This window comes from Haliaeetus leucocephalus, unplaced genomic scaffold (assembly GCF_000737465.1).
Source record: "Haliaeetus leucocephalus isolate CR32 unplaced genomic scaffold, Haliaeetus_leucocephalus-4.0 Scaffold1000, whole genome shotgun sequence".
Taxonomy (NCBI): domain Eukaryota; kingdom Metazoa; phylum Chordata; class Aves; order Accipitriformes; family Accipitridae; genus Haliaeetus; species Haliaeetus leucocephalus.
The window spans coordinates 1,450,566-1,468,965 of record NW_010973436.1 but is presented as its reverse complement, the minus strand read 5'-3'; the positions used below and the strand labels follow the sequence as shown (position 1 = coordinate 1,468,965).

The 18,400-nt window shown below is 49.5% G+C and overlaps 2 protein-coding genes across 2 annotated transcripts in view; one reads left to right on the top strand and one right to left on the bottom strand.

Annotated features, from left to right (window-relative positions):
• Positions 1–3,240: 3,240 nt before the first annotated feature.
• TIMM17A (translocase of inner mitochondrial membrane 17 homolog A (yeast)) lies at positions 3,241–8,772 on the top strand. Its single transcript, XM_010584574.1, has 5 exons — positions 3,241–3,335; positions 5,096–5,159; positions 6,508–6,636; positions 7,031–7,141; positions 8,451–8,772. The coding sequence occupies exons 1-5, from the start codon at positions 3,276–3,278 to the stop codon at positions 8,519–8,521; spliced, it is 435 nt and encodes a 144-aa protein (XP_010582876.1). The 5' UTR covers positions 3,241–3,275; the 3' UTR covers positions 8,522–8,772.
• Positions 8,773–11,726: 2,954 nt separating this feature from the next.
• ADIPOR1 (adiponectin receptor 1) overlaps positions 11,727–18,400 on the bottom strand; it is a 6,880-nt gene continuing 206 nt past the window's right edge. Inside the window, exons 2-8 of the mRNA XM_010584573.1 lie at positions 18,053–18,265; positions 17,070–17,186; positions 16,139–16,310; positions 15,345–15,531; positions 13,940–14,127; positions 12,320–12,513; positions 11,727–11,975 (exon numbers count right to left, since the gene is read on the bottom strand). Of these exons, the coding sequence (XP_010582875.1) occupies positions 11,847–11,975; positions 12,320–12,513; positions 13,940–14,127; positions 15,345–15,531; positions 16,139–16,310; positions 17,070–17,186; positions 18,053–18,193 (1,128 nt within the window). The 5' untranslated portion in view covers positions 18,194–18,265 and the 3' untranslated portion in view covers positions 11,727–11,846. The remainder of the gene's footprint in view (positions 11,976–12,319; positions 12,514–13,939; positions 14,128–15,344; positions 15,532–16,138; positions 16,311–17,069; positions 17,187–18,052; positions 18,266–18,400) is intronic.

Sequence of the window (18,400 nt, the reverse complement as noted above, 5' to 3'; positions counted from 1 at the left end):
CCCCCCTCCCCCCCCCCCCCCCCCAGCAACGTGGGGTGGGGGGGTTCAGCCCCCTGGGAACCGCTGTTTCTGGGAGTGGTGTGACCTCACTGGAAGGTGACACTGTAGAACCTTGCTGTAATTTCCATTGCAGTCGTGTTTGTTAGAAACGTGGATCATGGATCGTTGCGTAGTCTCATCTGTGCTGGGAGTGGCCGGAACGGCTGCGGGGGAGGCAGAGGTCAGGCTGTTCAGGCTGGTATGTCACGACGGTTCGGCAGCGAGGATGAAGTGCTGCTCCTTCTGCAGGAGAGCTGGTGTCAGGCTGGCGCTGAGAAAAGGCAGCTTTGTTTATTTAAAACGCAGTGGCCTCTGACTCTTGTGGTTCATCGGCCGTTAGGAGAGCTGCAGGCAGCCATGGAGCTTGGAGGCGGACGATTTGCTTGTAAGTGAGGGTCTTGGCTAATGGGCAGGCAGAGCTGGCCTGGTGCCCGCTGGCTTTCCTCGCCTCGCTGGCCCTGCCACCCTGTCTTCTTTTTATCAAGCCAAACAGTGCTGTAAGGCATCACAGCTCCCTCTGGGTGTGTATATGAATTGTGGGGTATCCTCAGCCTCTCCTGTCAGTTGAGCCGGTATGTTGCTGCCCTGAAGTCCTGGCCTCTGCTCTCCATATCCCTAAGTGATCTCAGTTGCTATCAGGAGTAGGGATCTGACCTTATCTTGCATGTAGCAGTGAGCACCTCATTTCCCTAGTGTGAGGGCTCCCCTTAAAGTCAGGGAAACAATTAACAGTAACATTAAGCTCCTAGGTAAATGCCAAATTAATAATGGAATAATCTCTTCTATTCTCTTCCGATTTGTTCCTCTGCTGAGGTCAAGCACTGCCAGGGACTGTGGGGTGTTTTGTGTCGGCTTTCAGATGCACACGGCATCTATTTGGGAGTTCAAAGGAGCTGACATACGAAATGGCTGTGCTGGTATCAAAGACGTTTTCTCATTTAAAAGCTGCTTCTGCAGAGGCTTAGAGTGTGGTTTAAAAGGAAAATTAAGAATCCCAAAGGTAACAGCTAATGAGCTTGACATCTGAAGCAGGGTTAAAATGGAAAAAAAATCTAGGGAAGCATTCTCTGATTGGGGTCTAATTAACGAAGCTTCTGTAAAGAACAGTCATGATTTGCTAAATTGGAATTCTTTGACCTTGTGGGTAAAGGAAGACCACTTTACATAATCTATTTAGATTTCTAGAAAGCCTTTTAACAAGATCATTGTTAGCAAGTTAACGAAGGAAGAGAGTTGTGATGAGATGTTTTATTCATAACAGAGTAGATCAAAATCTGGACAGGAGACATGGAGAAGAACAAAACAACAAAAAAACCCCTGAGAAGAAAGACTTAGTCACTTTTCATCTTGGCATCTCTGACAACAGTGTGCCTGTAACCTTTTCCTGATCATTAAATGTAGGATATGGGAAGGAAAATAAAATGTGAAGTGGGGCTAAATTATTTAATTTAGTCAAAGCTAGAGGGGATTTGTAAGGAGTATGAGATGAAAGCATGTTACAGGTAGGGCAGTAAAAAAGAAGGATGATGCATGGTGGGATAATGTACAATCCTCCCACTGTTTTCTGAATCAGTGTGGGTTTGAGACCTGGATGTCGCTGTCATTGGGGAAGATCAGTGGTGACATTTGGGTGGGGTTCTGGTGTGTTTGGAACAACCAGGCGATGCCAAGATGCAAAAGCAAAGAAAGCGAATAATGCCACGTGTGCAAACAACAATTTACCTTTGGTTAGAAGGTGTGCAGAGCTGGCTGTGCTCTCTCATTAAAGCATCTGCAGAGGTAGGGAGACATTCAGAAGTAGGTCATGAAAGCGAGGAGCCTGGGAGAACATGTAGGAGGAGGGACTGCAAATTTTAGACTTTTTTTTTTCAGGAAGGAAAAAACCCACCACCTTGTGACAAAATATGTGGTACAGTGAGGGGTCTGGGGAAAAGCGATGATGTTTTTCACTCCTTACAGCAGAAGAGCATTAGCATATTCTGTGAAGTAGAAAAGTGGCAGATTCAAAACAGATCAATGAAGATGTATTCTCAAGTGCAGGAGCTGGATGCTGTAGGGAAACAGAAATGTGGAATTCAGAGTGAAATCAGAAATGCACATCGATGCTCATATCTGTGATTTGCTAATGTGAACACTGAGCTTGCCATAGTGTTCAGTTTTATGACCCTGCATGTTGCTGTAGTTTGTTTTTTGCTAGGTTTGGTGATTATTACCAGTGCAGGAGCTATAATCATCTGAAGCTTGGCTTCAGCTGTAAGATTTTGGTATAAGATGAAAGAACGAAAATAACTTTGTTATTTTATGGTTTGAAATTACCAGCAGTGGCAATGGAGGTTAATAGCAGGTTAGTGCTCACCTGGTTTAGGAGTTCAGTTTAGTGGCAGAGAGTTACAAGGCTCTAGTGCTTGGCAGCGGTTTTGAACCCCAAATTAAAGCTTATCTCATTGGTGTTGAAAGTGTTTGCTGCGAGGAAGGTGCTCTTTCTGTTGCAAAGCTTTTGCTCGCTGGTCGGAAACATTCGATGTGCTGTACTGTTGGAGGCAGGAATCGTGGCCTTCTGGACCTCTGACTAGATCTGTGTTTTGTTTGAATGAACTTCAAAGATCCTGGATGCATCAGGAAAAATCTTTCCAGTTTAACGAAAGATGACTTTGAAGTCTCTCATTTCAATAATCAGAACTAATGAAAAGCATGAGTAATTCAGGAAAGTGGTGTTTTGTGCCAGCTGTGAAATGAGTCTCATGGAATTTGCCACGTAAGTTTTCTGTAGGTCAAGACAAGAATGAGAACAGTAAATTTAAAACTATTTACGCTACATAAGTAGGACAGAGCTGGAATTCTGCAGAAATTTTCCATGATGGAAATATGTTTCTCTGCCTTGCGTGAGGAGTTCAGGCAATTCTTCTGTATAATTTGGTGCTTACCACTCTAGGGAGACAGGTTGGTAGACTGTTGGCAAAGGTTGAATTTGTTTTGCTGTAATATTACTTGTGTGTGCGTTTTGTTGATGTCTGTGCAGCAAGCTGGATGTGAGACGATACAGCTGGCAGGCTTGATTTTCATGCCAGTTTTGGATACTGTGACACATGTTTTGACAGTGAATTTCCAATGTGAATGCACTCAGGGCATGAGTGGTGGATCCATTACAGTTGAACATGATGGAATTTAGTATTTTCATCTTTGTTTTTCTTTATAGTCCCTGGAGGATAGTAGATGACTGCGGAGGTGCTTTCACGATGGGAGCGATAGGAGGTGGCATTTTCCAAGCTATCAAGGGGTTCAGAAATTCCCCAGTGGTAAGTAAAGTCATTTGAGAGTGCATTCAGAGTGCGGTCCTCCTTTCTCTGGCCATCAACAGTTAATCTGGCCAGCTAAAGGTAAAGGAGAAGAAATCCCTGTGCAGGGAGTGGGACTGGCTAGTGGTCTGCATGTCATTAATCCAAACCAGGAGGGTACATCTGGTGAACGGCTCAGGGTCCACATGGGTCCTTCATCTTTCTGGGTAAAAGTTCTGCTTCCTGCTGTTTGATCTGATGGCAGCAGTGGAATGCTGGCAGCCGGCTGCCCTCCCTCACTGAGGGACAACTCCCTCAGGATGGGGAAGTGGAGGTTGCAGCAGAATATAACTGTCTCAGATGATCTGATCAGCCTTTGGTTCTGTCTGCACGTAAAGCTGTGAAGCCTGGGCTGTTCTTCCTCTTCTGGCCTACCCCCTCTCCATTTCTTTTAAGAAATGGAAAGACTCAAAGGAAGAATCTTTTTCTCCTTCAGAAATTAATTAATCTCTTTTTTAATTATTAACATTTTTTATTAGCTGAATTTTTTTGATAGTCAGGTTTTGTTTAAATGCAGACGTGTGCATAAACTTGAAAGTTGAAGTTTAGCTGATGCATGTCAGTTTTTACTTTCAGGATTTCTGCTGCAAAATTTTGACTAGAGACAGTTGATAAACTAAGATCCAATTTCTACTTTGCTTTAAAACATTTCTCGGGCTCCAATTAAAAGGGTTTTTTTTGAGTGTATTTTGGTGTTACTATGTGGCAATTTGTTTGCCTAAAATTTCTTAATAAGCTATCAGTTTGAGGTAAGTTTTGTAAATAACTGTTTCCAAACTAGTCAGATCCTGCAGACACTTAACTTGAAAAGGATTATATGCTTAACTACATGCTTATTTTTGCTTAAGACTTATTGTCCACACTTCTGAGTGCTTTTATTGAAAATATAACTTGGGTGTATGTTCTTTAAATCTTCTTAAAGTGTAGGAAAATATCTAGTCGTACTTCTGTGGGCTCCTGGATGACATGCTTAGCGTTAGGCTCTGGAAGGCTCAGCACTACACTTAGAAGCTGAATTGCTTGCTTCTCTTAGCTACAGAGACTGAGCTGATGAGACAAAGGCTAAATACTCCACCTGACCAGCAGGAATGACTAAATTTGGGACAGCTAGTGAGATTGCTGCTGCCAGCCGAGCACAGTGCTCCTGGTCTGTGGGCATCTGCAACAGGTTTGAGGTGGTTGTAGTAGAATAGATAGAGTACTGATGGAATTGTAATATAACAGCCTGCAGTAACGCAGCACTGTGGCAGTCTTCCTCTGGGTAGGTTTCCCTGTTCTCCATGGACAGAGTCTGCTCCCTGCGGTTGCCTGCACCTGATGCTGCTGTTTGCTCCACTGGTATCCTGTGTGCAAACTGTGTCAAGTGACTGGGCATCAGATAGGAACAAAGAAATGATACATGTGCAAAATAAATATGCTTATCTTGCTAAAAGTGTTCCTTTAAATGTCTCAGTCCCCACTAGGCAAAGTTTGTTCAAAACAAACTTTGAACTCAAATTGTTTAATGCCTGATGGCTGTAATTCATTTCTGTAGCTGACAGGTCTATTATAAGGGAGTAATAAATACTAAAGTATGTGTAAGATGCAGTTTCTGTCATCTCCTGATCACAGCTGTTGAGGGAGCTTAGAAATATGTTGGGCCTGTGGCAAGTTTTTGCTATATACAGTCAGATTGGCTGTAAGACTTCACTCTTATTTTAACTGTTTCTCTTTTATTGTAGGGTGTAAACCACCGGCTGCGGGGAAGTTTGACAGCTATTAAAACAAGAGCTCCACAACTGGGAGGTAATTAATTTTGTATTGTTGTTGCAGTCAGTTGGCTGTTGGTAGATAACCGAGTTTGGGAATATAATGTGGTACGAGTGCAGTGACACCTGCACTGTGGGCCAGCTGTGTTGCAGCAGGGTTTGTTGGTCCAAGCAATGAGTAAATATGGTTCTGGTGCATCCAGAATTAGTTTAGGTGTGGAGGAAGCGTGCTTGTGTTCATGGAGTGATAAGCCAGGGTTAATAATTTTGTCATACTTTAACCAGCTCTGTGCAGAGCTGCCTGGGGGCCTGTGCATTGTGCCCAGGGTTTTAAAATAAGCAAAACTGACTCATGAAAAGAAATAATCAAGCTTGGAGAAACAATGAAGTGGATGGGTGGGTTTGGGTAGGATTTCAGACTGTTCCCCTGAGGTCAGCTAGGTAAATTTCAGTCATTTCTATGAAGTGAATTTTGTATGTAAAAGTCTAAAAATCACAAAACTGCAGCTTGAGTCAAAATGATGTCGTGACCTCTTAAAGGTCACACTGTGGTCATGCACTGTGCTGTGCCATTATGCCATTCTGACAGGCAAATTGAATTAATGCATTACAGAAGAAGAAAATGGGAGGGTGGCGTTGAGCACGGAAACATCAACTGCAGCAGAACTACTTAAAGAAATTGGTGCCACAGACTGAAAAGGCTTTATGGCTGCAGCCTGTAGTGGCTGTGCAGAGAGGAATCCCACCTCCTGTTTTTTATTAAGTTGGTATAAGGTGTTAAGAGACCTCAAATTAAGGAGGGCTGAACTTAGTCTAAATAGTAGTTTTCCCCAAATGAGTCTGGAGATCAATATTTCTTTTCATTTATGATACACATTATTGTTAAAAAACTTCAGAATTTGCATTCTGAAAACTGTCGCAGTCTCTTTGCATCTACCATACAATACTGACCAGCACCGATCTTCTGAGATGCCAGAAGCAGGATTAGGATAAGGTGCGAAATTACTCTGCATCATTGTCTGTGAGGAAATGTGTTTAACAAGTGAAAAATCTGAAAGTTCCCTGAGCTAATCTGGCTTTATTAGGATGGAAGTTCCATTATAATTACTGTTTGATAAGCTTCCTGTCATTAAATATAAATTAGTGAGATTAGTATATATAGAATGTATGTGTATGTACGTGCATGTGCAATATGTGTGTCACCTGGCAAGTTGAGAATTTTTCACAGTATTGATTTTAAGCTATGTTTGCTTCTTTGTGGGTTTGAGTATACTTCCATGTCTGAAAGCAAGCACACTCATACTAGACCATCTCATGATTATATGGGTGCAGCACGGCTGGCTTGTCTGCTTTCTCTAAACTGTTTTTTGTTTATTTTTTAACAGGTAGCTTTGCTGTCTGGGGAGGTCTCTTCTCCATGATTGACTGCAGTATGGTCAGAATGAGAGGGAAAGAAGATCCCTGGAATTCAATCACAAGCGGAGCCCTGACTGGAGCCATATTAGCTGCAAGAAGTAAGAAACTGAGGAAAATGGAATTGAAAAACTTCTGTATTCTAAATGTACAGTTCTTATTGTTATAGTGAAGCAACAGTCTGTGATACCCAAACTGGAATTTACTTTCTTGGAGAAATTGAAAGATAATCTGAAACTTTTGTCCTGTGCTTATGAAAGTAATAATTATGTTCTCAGACATTACCGGTGTTCCTTTGTTTCCTTGAGGAAGAGGGGGGGGGAGTTGCCCAGTAATTATCCTTTTATTGGTGATGCTAATGAGGCTTAATGGATGCAAAATTACTGCTTCTGAGTCTGCTTATAGGAGAGATTATAACTAAAGGAAGAGAGCTATAATATGCAAAGTAATGCATCACAGAAGTAAAAAGTGTTGTTTTGTGCTTTTTATTTTTAGACGGACCTGTTGCCATGGTCGGATCTGCTGCGATGGGAGGAATTCTCCTAGCTTTAATTGAAGGAGCTGGTATTCTGTTAACAAGATTTGCCTCCACACAGTTTTCAAACGGTAAGGAGCCATCAGACTATGGTATTGCAAGGCTTTTATAGTGCAGTCTTTACTAATGTACCTCTTCCAGTCATCGGTCTTATCACAGAGTAAATCTGCTCTGCCAGTTGCCAGCTTGTAAGGCTGCAGAAAGTCAGGGGGGAGCCGCACGTTGCTGCTGACACAAGAGCATCATCAGCTCCTTCCCACTGGGTGACTGGAGACTGCATGGCTGAAAGCAGGGATGTCCCTGTCTTCTGCCTGGTCCCCTGATGCAGCCACACAACCTGTCAGGTGGTGGCAGCAGTATTGGAGTCAGTGGTGGGTGACACAACCGGTTTGGGGGAACAGCAAGCAGCAAGTTTTGGGCAAGAGGGATGATGCTGGCAGGCTAGCTATGGTTTGTGTGCAAATGTGTGGGTAACCCTGGTTTAAATGAGGTGATAAAGATCAGCAGGCAGATACAGATAAAAGATTTCCAAGAGGGGTGGTGGTGGTGTGATTTTTCTAAACTGCTTCAAAAACTATATCCCTTTGTTTTTTTTCTAAGTAAAACACAAGCTGAGGTGTCAGTTAGCCGACTCGGTAACCACTTGTGTAAATACCTGCCTGTGCAAAAATACCTCTATCTCCCCACCTTATTTTGGGTGGACTACAGACAAGAGCACAAGTGTTGAAAGGATTAGTAGCAAGCCACTAATTCCTGAGGGGCTTCCTCTCTCAGGTTTGTTCACGGATGTTCTTTGTTCAATCTAAATTATAACAATTTCTGTTCTTAATCCAAAGACATTTTAAAATTAATCTGCTTTAGAGAAAGGGTATCATCTGTCTGTTACAGTTTATTCTCTCTAGAATTGGCATACAGTAAATGTATTGCTTCCCTCCAGCAGAACGTCAGTAAGAGTAGTTGGGAAGCTGACTCCACAATGACTTGTTCCATTTCACTGGCTTGCTTTATTGTCGGGCAAGTTACTGTGGGTAAACCTTTACAGAGTGGCTGAGTTCAACTGAAGGGCAATAAGGCATAGGTTTCCAGCTCCTTTAGGTGACTGAAAATATTTCCTTCCCTCTCACTGCTCTGATTCATTTCCCTGTTAGTAAAAGAGATAAAAATATGGTCCTTATTGGGCTGAGGCTCTTGTCAATGTGTAAAGCTCTTGAACTTTTTTTGAATGAAAAAAAATCAAATGTAAAGTCTTGTTATTGGCTTAATTTTAAGAGGGATTTATACAAACAAAAACGCTGTGAATGTGTTTTGTGCTGTTAGTGACAAGAATCTCTTGTCTTTTAGTATTTATTATTTGCCTTTTTTCTCTTGCCTTGTTCACAGGCCCTCAGTTTTCAGATGACCCCTCCCAGTTGCAGCCCTCTCCGTTTGGTGACTACAGACAATACCAGTGATTATCCTCATTCTCCTAGTTCACGTTGTACCTGAGCTGTAATTTAAAATGCTGGAGGACCAAGATGCGGTATGTCTTTACACCAGTGGTAGTCTCTTACACAAACCATGCCAAGAGGACCTTCAGCACTTGCCAGTGTAAAACTGCACAGGAGAACTTTTAGAAGATGACAGATCTATTTATTCATGATAGATTCCATTGCTGTAATGTTAATACATGTCTGACAGAATACATGGAGAATTCAGACAAGGACCAAATGGAGTCTTGTCGTCCTTTGGACATGGACTGAAGTGAAAGTCTTTGGAGTCTTCCCTGGGATGTGGCATTGACCATCCACAGTGAACGCAGCTGGAATTTAGCCTCTTCCCCATCGGACTTAGGTTGCTACACATATTTCAGCTTAAAGAAAAGAGTTCATCTCCACACAGTTTTCCACTCCTAAAGTGAATATTACTGGGAGAATGTGCAAGCCAGTGAAAATTACTTCCAGCAAAACATATATTTCACTGCTGTTCTTTGTTTTCTATGCTACTGCCTAAGTGCAGCCTAAGTTCTTTGGCTAAAGCAGAATCTGCCTTTTGTGGATCCACAGGCTGCAGCATACCTCTGCCTTCCTCTAAACCCACAAGGCTTTGAACCCCTTTTAGGAAGAGGTGGCAGCAAACTAATTCTTCACCTCTGCTGCTGCTTGCTCTGGCTTTCGCAGCAGGGGAACACCCCAGACAGCTTCCCCTTCTAGAAAAGTGCAGTGAGATGTGCGTAGGAGTCCCCAACAGAAAACATGTAGGCCTGTGGGGCTGGAGGGTGAAGCATTGCACCTGCATGCCTGCTGCCAGCGCAGCCTTTTGCCTTTTCACCTCAGATCCAGTCCTAAACTCGATTTGAAACATCTGCTCCATGTTTTTGTTCTTAAACTCCAGTTATGCAGGCATGTTCCCTCTTGTCATCAGTTAAAAAAATCATATCCAGTGACGTTTTCTGTTGTTAGTTAATACTATTGCTTGCTGGCAGTTCCTGATAGAACATCTGTATTCAAAAAGACTTGAGTAATATTATCTGAGCCGTTTCATCCCTTTTCTTCTGCCTGGGAAGGAGCTCAATCTCTGCACTCAGTCAGGAAACTAAGTCAGACCCATGTAGTAGGAGGAGAGGATGAAAATAACACTGAAACGGTCACACTAATGGTTGACAAATGGATAAATTAGGATTGTACAAAGCATACATGCATGTGTGGGATCCTGACCATCTCCTATGTCCTGTCATCCTGTAAAAGTGACATTTTCCTGTTTCCACACCATGGCCTGTCCTAGAATGGCTCCAGGACTGCTGGGACTTTTGTCTCTGATACCTTAGTGTTTCATACAGTTGCTGCTGGTGTGTCATTTTCAAAACCCTAAGCACAAAAGCACTCTGTGTGCGCGTGAAGGCCCATCTTGCTTTGCTGCTTACCTGGTTCCTTGGGCAAATGTGAAAGACAATTTTCTGGATTTGTGTCACTCAGCCAGTGCTCCCCAGCCGCAGAGTGGGTGAGTCTCTGGTCTTTGAGAGAGAACTATGCTCAGCTCTCATCCTCTGTGGAGCCTCCTCCATGTATCCAAATCTGTGTGTTAATCGCTAGATGTTTTCCTGTACTCTTTATGTAGGATTAGAGCACTCGGCGGTTGTTCAAATCTGCATGCAGCTTGAGGATTTCATTCTCTGTCCTGGCTCTCGCACTGCTGAGTTGTCCTTAGGGGTTTGCTGGGAGGGGAGAGGACTCAGCTGAGTCATCTGCCCCTATTTAAGCAGCAGGCTGGAGCACTTGGGTGACCTTTCCCACCACTGCTTTGTCTGGGTGCAGACTCTGGCTAGGGTGGGACACGGGGGTGTGCAGGACCTGTTGTAGGTTGATCTGCAGCAGGGGAACCTGGTGCTTCATGCCCTGGGGGCTCCATCCAGGCCCTGCCTTCACTGTCCCCAAAGCTGGGCCACATCCAAACAGCTCAAAAAAGGACCACCACACAACCCTTCCCTGCAGCAGTGACCTGCTGGGGATAGCTGGGACACGTGCCACCAGTGACTGGCTGTGGTGGCCCTGTCAGGCCCTCCTCCCTTGCTCCTCTGTAAGGGAACGGGCTTTGGCTGCCTGAGCTGAGCTTTACTCAGATCAGCTCTTCCCATCTAATCCCCCTTGACCGTCTGTGCTGGATGGTCACTCTTGCATACTTTGAGAAGCCTCTGATTTAGGATGTCTGTCATCCTTCTCTCCCCCCACACCAGCCAGGCTGCAGCATCTTTTCTGACCAGCTGAGAGCCCTTTGTCATGCCAATCACAGGAGGGAAGTCAGCAGGCCCCACTGCCCAGCAGCATATTGCTCAGCCAGGGAAGGGTTTCCTCCTCTGTCATCACCACAACACCCAAGAGTTTCCTGTGTTTTAGTTCAGCCATTGGGGCTGTCCGGACTCACTGCCATGGCAGGAGGGATCCCACTGCCCCTCACAGCTGCTTCTGCTGCTCAGCCTTTGAGGGGACATGCTCCTAGGGGGTGCTCAGAGCCCTCTCCCCCAAAGCAGCCCAGACCCCGAGCAGCTTCCTCTCTACACCCACCCCAAAAAATGAGACAGACACCACCAGCACGACACTGAACTATTGACCTTTTTATTTCAATCAGCTACAGCAGCTCTACATTCCCCTAAAACACTGTCCTTCCTTTACTACCACAGACAGCGAGGGAGCCGAGTACACTGCGGTGGCAGCAAGTCTTTTTAAAGCTTAGTATTAAATATTAAATATTCTCTCATTTATGTTTACATTACTTTGTCAAGGAAAACAAACAAACAAAGACAATTAAAACTTAAATTACATAAATCTGTGCCTGTGCCCTGGGCAGCAGCACTGGGGGCCACAGAGCTGCCCCCAGCAAGGCGGCTCTGCTGCAAGGGATATGCAAAAAATCTCTGGCCCTCGGCCGGGTAGTGCATGACTCTGCTCGTTCCGGCAGTGAGCTCAGGAAGGGGGTGCTCAGCTGTGCCGGGAGCGGGGTACCCGCACCCTTTGCTTTCAGAAATCAGCATGCCTGGGAAGGTCGGAGGACCATGGTGCAGATAAAACACTGGAGGAGGTGAGGCCACAGCACCTCCCCTCAGCCCCAGTGAAGTGCGCGGGGAAGGGGGTGAGGATTTGGTCGACAACTTTGCTAAAGAATTTTTGTTTCTTTTTTTTTTTTCTTAAAAAAAAACAAACAAAAAACAAAACCAACAACCCCAAACCATTTTGAGTCTTCCTTTGATTTTAGCAAAGACAGTTTAAAAAGCACTTAGGAAGCTTGTACTAAAATCAGGTTCTCTCAGAGGAGAGAGTCGTCTGTGCACCCCCCTTCGAGTCCGTAGCGAAACTCCTGCAGGTTCGACACCCCGTAGAAGTGGACAAAGGCCGCAGCCACCACGAGCACGTGAAAGATCTGATGTGACTGAAACTGCAGGGAAGCCAAAAAGCCCTTTAGACCAGACCAAAGAGGACAAAAGCAACACCGGGAACACCTCCTTGGTGCTTCTGCACTGCCCCAGGACTGTCCTCTGAGCTCCACTCTTTCCCCCTCGTTGCTCCCAGGTAGCATTTTCCACCCTGTACTTTAGCCTGCCCTGCCTGCTTGCAGCAGCCATTCAAGGTCTGGCTGCCCTCATGTGCACTGGAGTGCACCAGGACACCCTCAGCCACCTTCTCCTCATCTCAGAGCTCACCGCCCTCAATCACCCCCTCCCCAACTCCACAGCTGCCCCCCCGAAAGCACCCTGCTCACCACCTTGTCCCCACACTCACCCAGATGTCAAACTTGCCCGGGAAGAAGCGCTCGGGTATGCGGGCAGCGTACAGCCCCGCACCTGTGATGTACATCACGGCCATGAGGAAGAACCAGCCCATCTGGCCAACGGTGGTGGCTTTTACGAACCCTTCGGCGATGGTGAAGTGCATGGTGGGCACCACGCCACTCAGCCCCAGCCCCAGAAAGACGCCTGCGGTGGAAAGGAGAGATCAGCAAATGGGAGGGCAGCATGGACAGGGTGCTGCTGCTCCCCACCAGCTCCCCTTACACCCTTATCCTGTGCAAACGGAAGCTCCTTGAGGCACTAGCAGCTTTTCCTCACTCAGTTCTGGATTACGCAACCCCCACTGCATCTATCCTTCACAACATGAGGGATCTACAACTCTACATCCTCATCAAAACCACTGCTGATCCCCAGTGCTCACTGGGCAGAGCTCGCCATGCAGACGTGTTCTCTGTACAGCCGCAGGGCTGCGGCAGCTCCCGCTCCTGGCTACGGGAACAGCCCTTTTGGAAGGTGCCAGCCCTTGGGATCGCACCGAAGCCTCATGAGCACAAGGAATGCAGCCACCCCAGCCATCCCTTCGAAGAGAGGTTTTGCCAAAGTCATTTGTTCAGTGAAGCTGCTTGAAGTTCAATGGGAAGGTGCTAATTAGCGGAGCTGAAATTTTCACTCTGGCATCTAATTAGTTTGGCAGAGAGCAAACGGCATCACAGTGAGACACCAGCCCACAGAGGCTGTGGCTTGTACTCGCAGCAGGATCTTGCTTCACAGCTGGGGAGGACAGCAGCCCTCTCCAGGAGCCGGCAGCTGGGACCTCTGCCAGCACACCAACACCAGTGCTGCCGTGGGGGAGTGGTGGGGCTGACAGTCCCACGCTGTCCCCTGCCCTATTCTGAGGGGGTCTCGTGGGTCACGCACCAGTGGTGCTGCCCAGCCTCCAGCTCAGCATCATGTCTCATAGGGTAGCTAGATGCTGCTGCGATAGACATTTTGCTGCAGGAGACCCCCTGGGAGGTGATGGTGGGCAGAGGTGCTTCTCCACGCTCAGCGGTGCTCAGTGAGGCAGATTTAATCTGCAGAGGCTGCAGCGGGGGCAACATGGGGTGTGCATGTGGAGCGGGCTGGAGGCAGCCTCGCCCCGCAGCCTCCAAGAAGGCAGGTACATGCCAGCGTGTAACTGGCAGGGGACAGATGATGAGGGAACCTCTTCCTCCTCCGCCTGAGCTGCAGGTTCACGCTGCCAAACCGCTTCCCGGAGAAGGCAGCTTCGCGCGGCACAGCCCCAGGCCACCCAGCCACCACTTAGAGGGCTATTTTTAAATGCTGGCTGTCTGCTCCAAACCTCAAGCTTGCTGAGTGCCAGGCAGAGCTCAGGCCCTGCTCAGCAGAGGATCTAAATCCCCAGGACAGTGAGAGGAGGAAGACCTCTCCCTGCCAGAGGCTGCTGTAGGGCAGTGTGGTGCTCTGGGGGAATGAATTCTGCAGATGCTGAAAGTTCTTCCCAAATGGGAAGAGCCATCCCACCACAAAATCTTCCCAAAGTCCATCCCCGAAGCCCTCCTGAGCTCCCTCCTGGGGCTGAGGACTTGGGGTGAGGAGGGAGAACTCCTACCTGCTCTTGTCTGCCTGTGCTTGGGGGTGGCGAACCGATCCCACTGAGCAACGATGATGGCAGAGATGCCCAAGACACAAACGATGGAGAGGTAGATGAGTCTTGGCTGTGGGGAGCAGTAGAACGAGTAATAGAGCCACGGGACAAAGCTCCCCATGATCAGCAGTGCAATTCCTGAATAATCCAACCTGCAGTCGGGGTACAAGGACAGAGAGTCACAGGTGAGCCCCCAAATCCACCCCCCCTCCTTGCATCCTCTTGGTAACGGTGTGTCAGTACCCTCCAGCCTGTCTGCACCCAAGTGGAGTCACCATGGCCAGACAGGCAGCTACAGCCCCGTGGGTGAAGCTGCGTGTCCAGAGAGGGGAGGAGGGCTGCACTCAGGTCTCATCAATGCAATATGGGACAGGAGAAAGGGCCTGGGCACGTACGCGGCTTCTGGGGATGCCAGCAGAGCTCAGCAGGAGTGCAGGGGATAAACAGGAGCTGGCTGGAGACGAGAGGGGCCATGCACTTGAACCACCACGACAGGACATGGCAGGCATGAGTCCTTGTGCATACGGATTTGACTATTATCCTCCACTGTAAAGTGCTTTTGATCTATCGATCCAGGAACCATTTCACCACTGAAACACAGCTGCTTGCATTACTCCCACTGGCACGGCAGCCGTGGCAAGTGCCTTCCCTGGTATGCAAGAACATTTCTGCTGAGGGTGTAGCAGCACAGTTTGTTCTGCAGACACGATCCCACAGGGTCTCTGGGGTTTGTACAAAGGGGATTGGCAGGATTTCCCAGCAAGCAGCACCCAAGTAAATGCCTTTGACAGACTTGCGTGAGCAAGATCTTATTTGAAAGCCTTGCCACTGCTCTGTCTGTGCCACGAAGGCTGATGTGAGCTTAATTCTAAGAGCAGCCTGCACACTGACCTCGGAGAGAGGCACTGGCCACTGCCCAGCCTTTCCACTTTGCCAGGAATCCTGCTTGTTTTCTTTCAATTTGGTTTCAGTCCAAACTGGATCCAAATCAGAGTGTTTGAAAGCATCCAGTAAGCTGGAAACTGCCAAACTGCGGTGTCCCATGGCTGCCCAGTGAAACCAAGACCCCTGCTCCCTTCACTGCTATGAGGGTCACAAAGGGTGTTCCCTCAGGAGCTGCAGGTTCCCAGGGTCCCTGTCTTTATCATCCACCTGAAGGCATTTGAGCTGGCAGATTTAAGATTCTCAGGCACAGGGCAGAGCCCTCCAGGACCCAGCTGTGGTTCCCTCTCAGCTCCACACTGGATTCAGTGAATGCTCCCTTCCCCCAGGGATAAAACATTTGGGAATGCGGCACTTTCCAAGAGGAAGCGCTGTGAGAACTCAAAACCTCCTATGAGACCACACAACCCCGCTTGTGCTGACTCACTTCGAAAAAGTCCGCGAGACCTTCTCTGAGTGACAGTAGACAGTGTGGAAAAGCCAGGAGAAGCTGAGGCACAGCACTGCTCCCAGGAAGAACATGCCGAATACCACCTTCTCCTGCAGAGGAGCCATGAAATACATGTTGGGCCGCAGCATGGTCAGGATCCCCAGGCAGAGGAACAAAACAAAACCTACAGGGAACACACCAAACGGGCAGTCAGGCTGAAGGAAAGTGAACGAATTCAGCAAAGACCCAGGAGCAACACAGCCCTGACTGTGCTCTGCAAGGCAGGCCCTGGACATATCCTGCTCACAGCACACCCGGAGGTGCTCAGTCGCACCTGGGGCTGGCCTGGAAGCGGGCTGTTAGCTGAGGCTGTTACTGCAGATGAGCAGAGCTAGGGACAAGGGAATGGTCGGGCGCAGGGTGAAGAGCCACTGACCATCCCTGGGTTTCAGAGGAAAGCGCTCTGAGGCTTTCCTGTTTTGCCCAGGACACATTTCTCCATCCCACTCTTGCAGAGCGTCGGCAAAGCCACAAACGGTCGCCGAGCCCAGCACTGGGGCCCCGCTGGGGCCTGGTCTCCCCTCACCCAAGGAGCTCCGGGAGCTCTTGGGCACCTTGTGACAGAGCTGCCTGCATGCACAGGACCAGGCAGGGTTATGCAATCCTCACAGGGGGGTCCTGGGCATGGAGAGGACCCCAGGACTGAGCAAGTCCTGGCTGTAAAAGGCTGCCCTGTGCATGGGGGCCAAGCCCGCCTTCAGCCCGAGGGCTACCAACCCCCCCCCAGTCACCTAGCAAGTGTGTCCAGATGTTGCCCGTCTCAGTGTGTATTCGGAAGATGCTCTTGAAGCAGGCTCGAAAGGACGGCATGGGAGGCCTGTGGCCGTGCAGGAGGTAATCGTTGTCCTTCAGCCAGTCAGGCAGCACATCGTAAGGAATCACGCGCCAGCGCCCTTCCCACACCTGCAACACACCAAGCTGTGCTGGTGGCCCCCAGAGCGTCGAGCGAGCCCAAAGGTTCAGGTTTGCTCACCCCGGGAGCCTAAAATTACACTCGGAACAAGCCCAGCCAGAGCTGAAAAGGCACTGTAAGGCTCTTTGGGGAAAGGAAGTTCAGCGCTGGCAACATCAGCACCCTGTAGGACCCCTTAAACCACGCACATCCTGCGGAGCGCTCCCCACACTCAGTGAGTCAGAGGGGATTCGCACCCTCAGGTTTAACCCTTCCACACCTGAAGCAGCTGTTCTCTGCAGTGGGGAGCTCCCATTTTGGTCAGGGAAGAGAGAGCCCTGGCTGGCAACAGAACCGGGCTGGCCCTCAGCCCCCCGTTGACCGTTACCAAACTGCGGTGACCATGAGTGCACGCACTGGGTGAAACCAGCAACAGTGCTTGGTGCTCCCAGTCCCTGTTAGAGGACTGCAGAGACACTGGGGCTGCTCCCTAGGTCGCTGCTCATCCGGCATGGCTGGGCACAACCACCACCCCCCACCAGCACTTCCGATCCACTGCCATCCCCTTCCTGCTCCGCTCCTGGGAGACGCTGCTGGGAGCAGAGCCAGAGCAGACTGCCGGCAGAGCCGCACGGAGCCCGGGGAGCTTTACCCAGAAAAGAGCGACGCATCCCAGCCCCTGCCCCCCACCCCACGCCCTGGGCTTGGGGCATCTGGGCTTCACTCATTCTCCAAAATCAGGATTGGGGGATCGCCACATGCTCCTGTACCTTATACACAAACTCTTCCATCTTCTCCATGGCATGATGAGCCTGCAGAGGCAGAGTCAGCACGCGGACCACCTCCTCCTCTTCCTCACGGGCCGCTGGGCATGGTGGGTCTTCAGCCTAGAGGCAGAAATGCAGGGAGGAAATCATCCCTGCCTACGGGAGGAACAGCGTGCGGAGAGTGGCGAGTCCCTTCTGAGAGCACCTGGGGCATCATCCCTTCCCAAGGGGACAGGCAGCACCTGCCGGTCACCACCGCTTATGCAACATGCTACTGTCTTAACCATCTCAGGCAGGCTAATCCCAGATTTATTCTTGTTGAATGGTGGGATTACCGTGGGGGGGTTTTCACTCCTACAACCAAGGCTGGAACAGCCACTTGGCCCAGCCAGGAAACCTGGCCCTCCACCCCTACTAGCAGCCCAATACAGAGCGGAGGCAGTGCTGACCCAGCACCCTCCTGGGCTGGGAACACTCTGCCCGTCCCGGCTCAACTCCCTCTCTTCTCCTTTTCCATTAGCAGGTTTGGGAAGGTGGTTTCCAGCCCCAAGGGCCACGGAACAGCTAGGTGATTGAGAACACCCCGTTCCCTCCAAGCAACAGCACTGGCATGCAGACATAATGCATCTCGGCTGACGTCTCTGCACGAGGGCTATCACAGATCCACGCCTGCACGACAGAAGTTTCTGGGCCAGCTCAGGGCACGGACCAGCCAGACCGTCAGCGTTCGGGTAACGAAACATCTCACAGCCTCTGCGCTGACACAAAGCGACGACTAGACTTGGGACTCTGCAAAACGCACCCAGCTGGCCTCCATCCTTCAAGCCACTAATGGGATAACGGGCAAATTCCTAGGTTAATCCGCAAGGACGGAGCAGAGAGGCTGAGCACGGAGGAGCAGAGCCAGCTGCGGCAGCCACCCCGGCCGGGGGCCCGCTCGCCACCTTGCCCGCTCGGGGGGGGGGGGGTGCGGATGAAGGTCTTACACTGGCCGAGCCGGCGGCTCCTTGGTCCCCCTTCTCCTCCAGGAGCGGCCCCAGCTCGGCCAGCTCCAGGTGGGCCCTCTCCCGGCTGGCGGCGGCCAGCCCGTTGCCCTGCCCGGCGGCGGAGGCTTTGCGGGACGCCATGGGGGCGGCGGGGTCGGTCCTGGTGGCCGAGGGCAGCCGGTGCAGGTCCCTCCGCGTCCTTGTGCCGCCGCGCTGGGGAGGGAGGGAGGGAGGAAGAAGAGAGTCACCGGGAACCGACGGCCGCCCTAGGCCGGGCCCTCCCCGGGGGCTGGCACAGGCGGACCCAGCCCCCCGCGCCGGGACACCGGCGGGGCTGGGGCTAAGGCC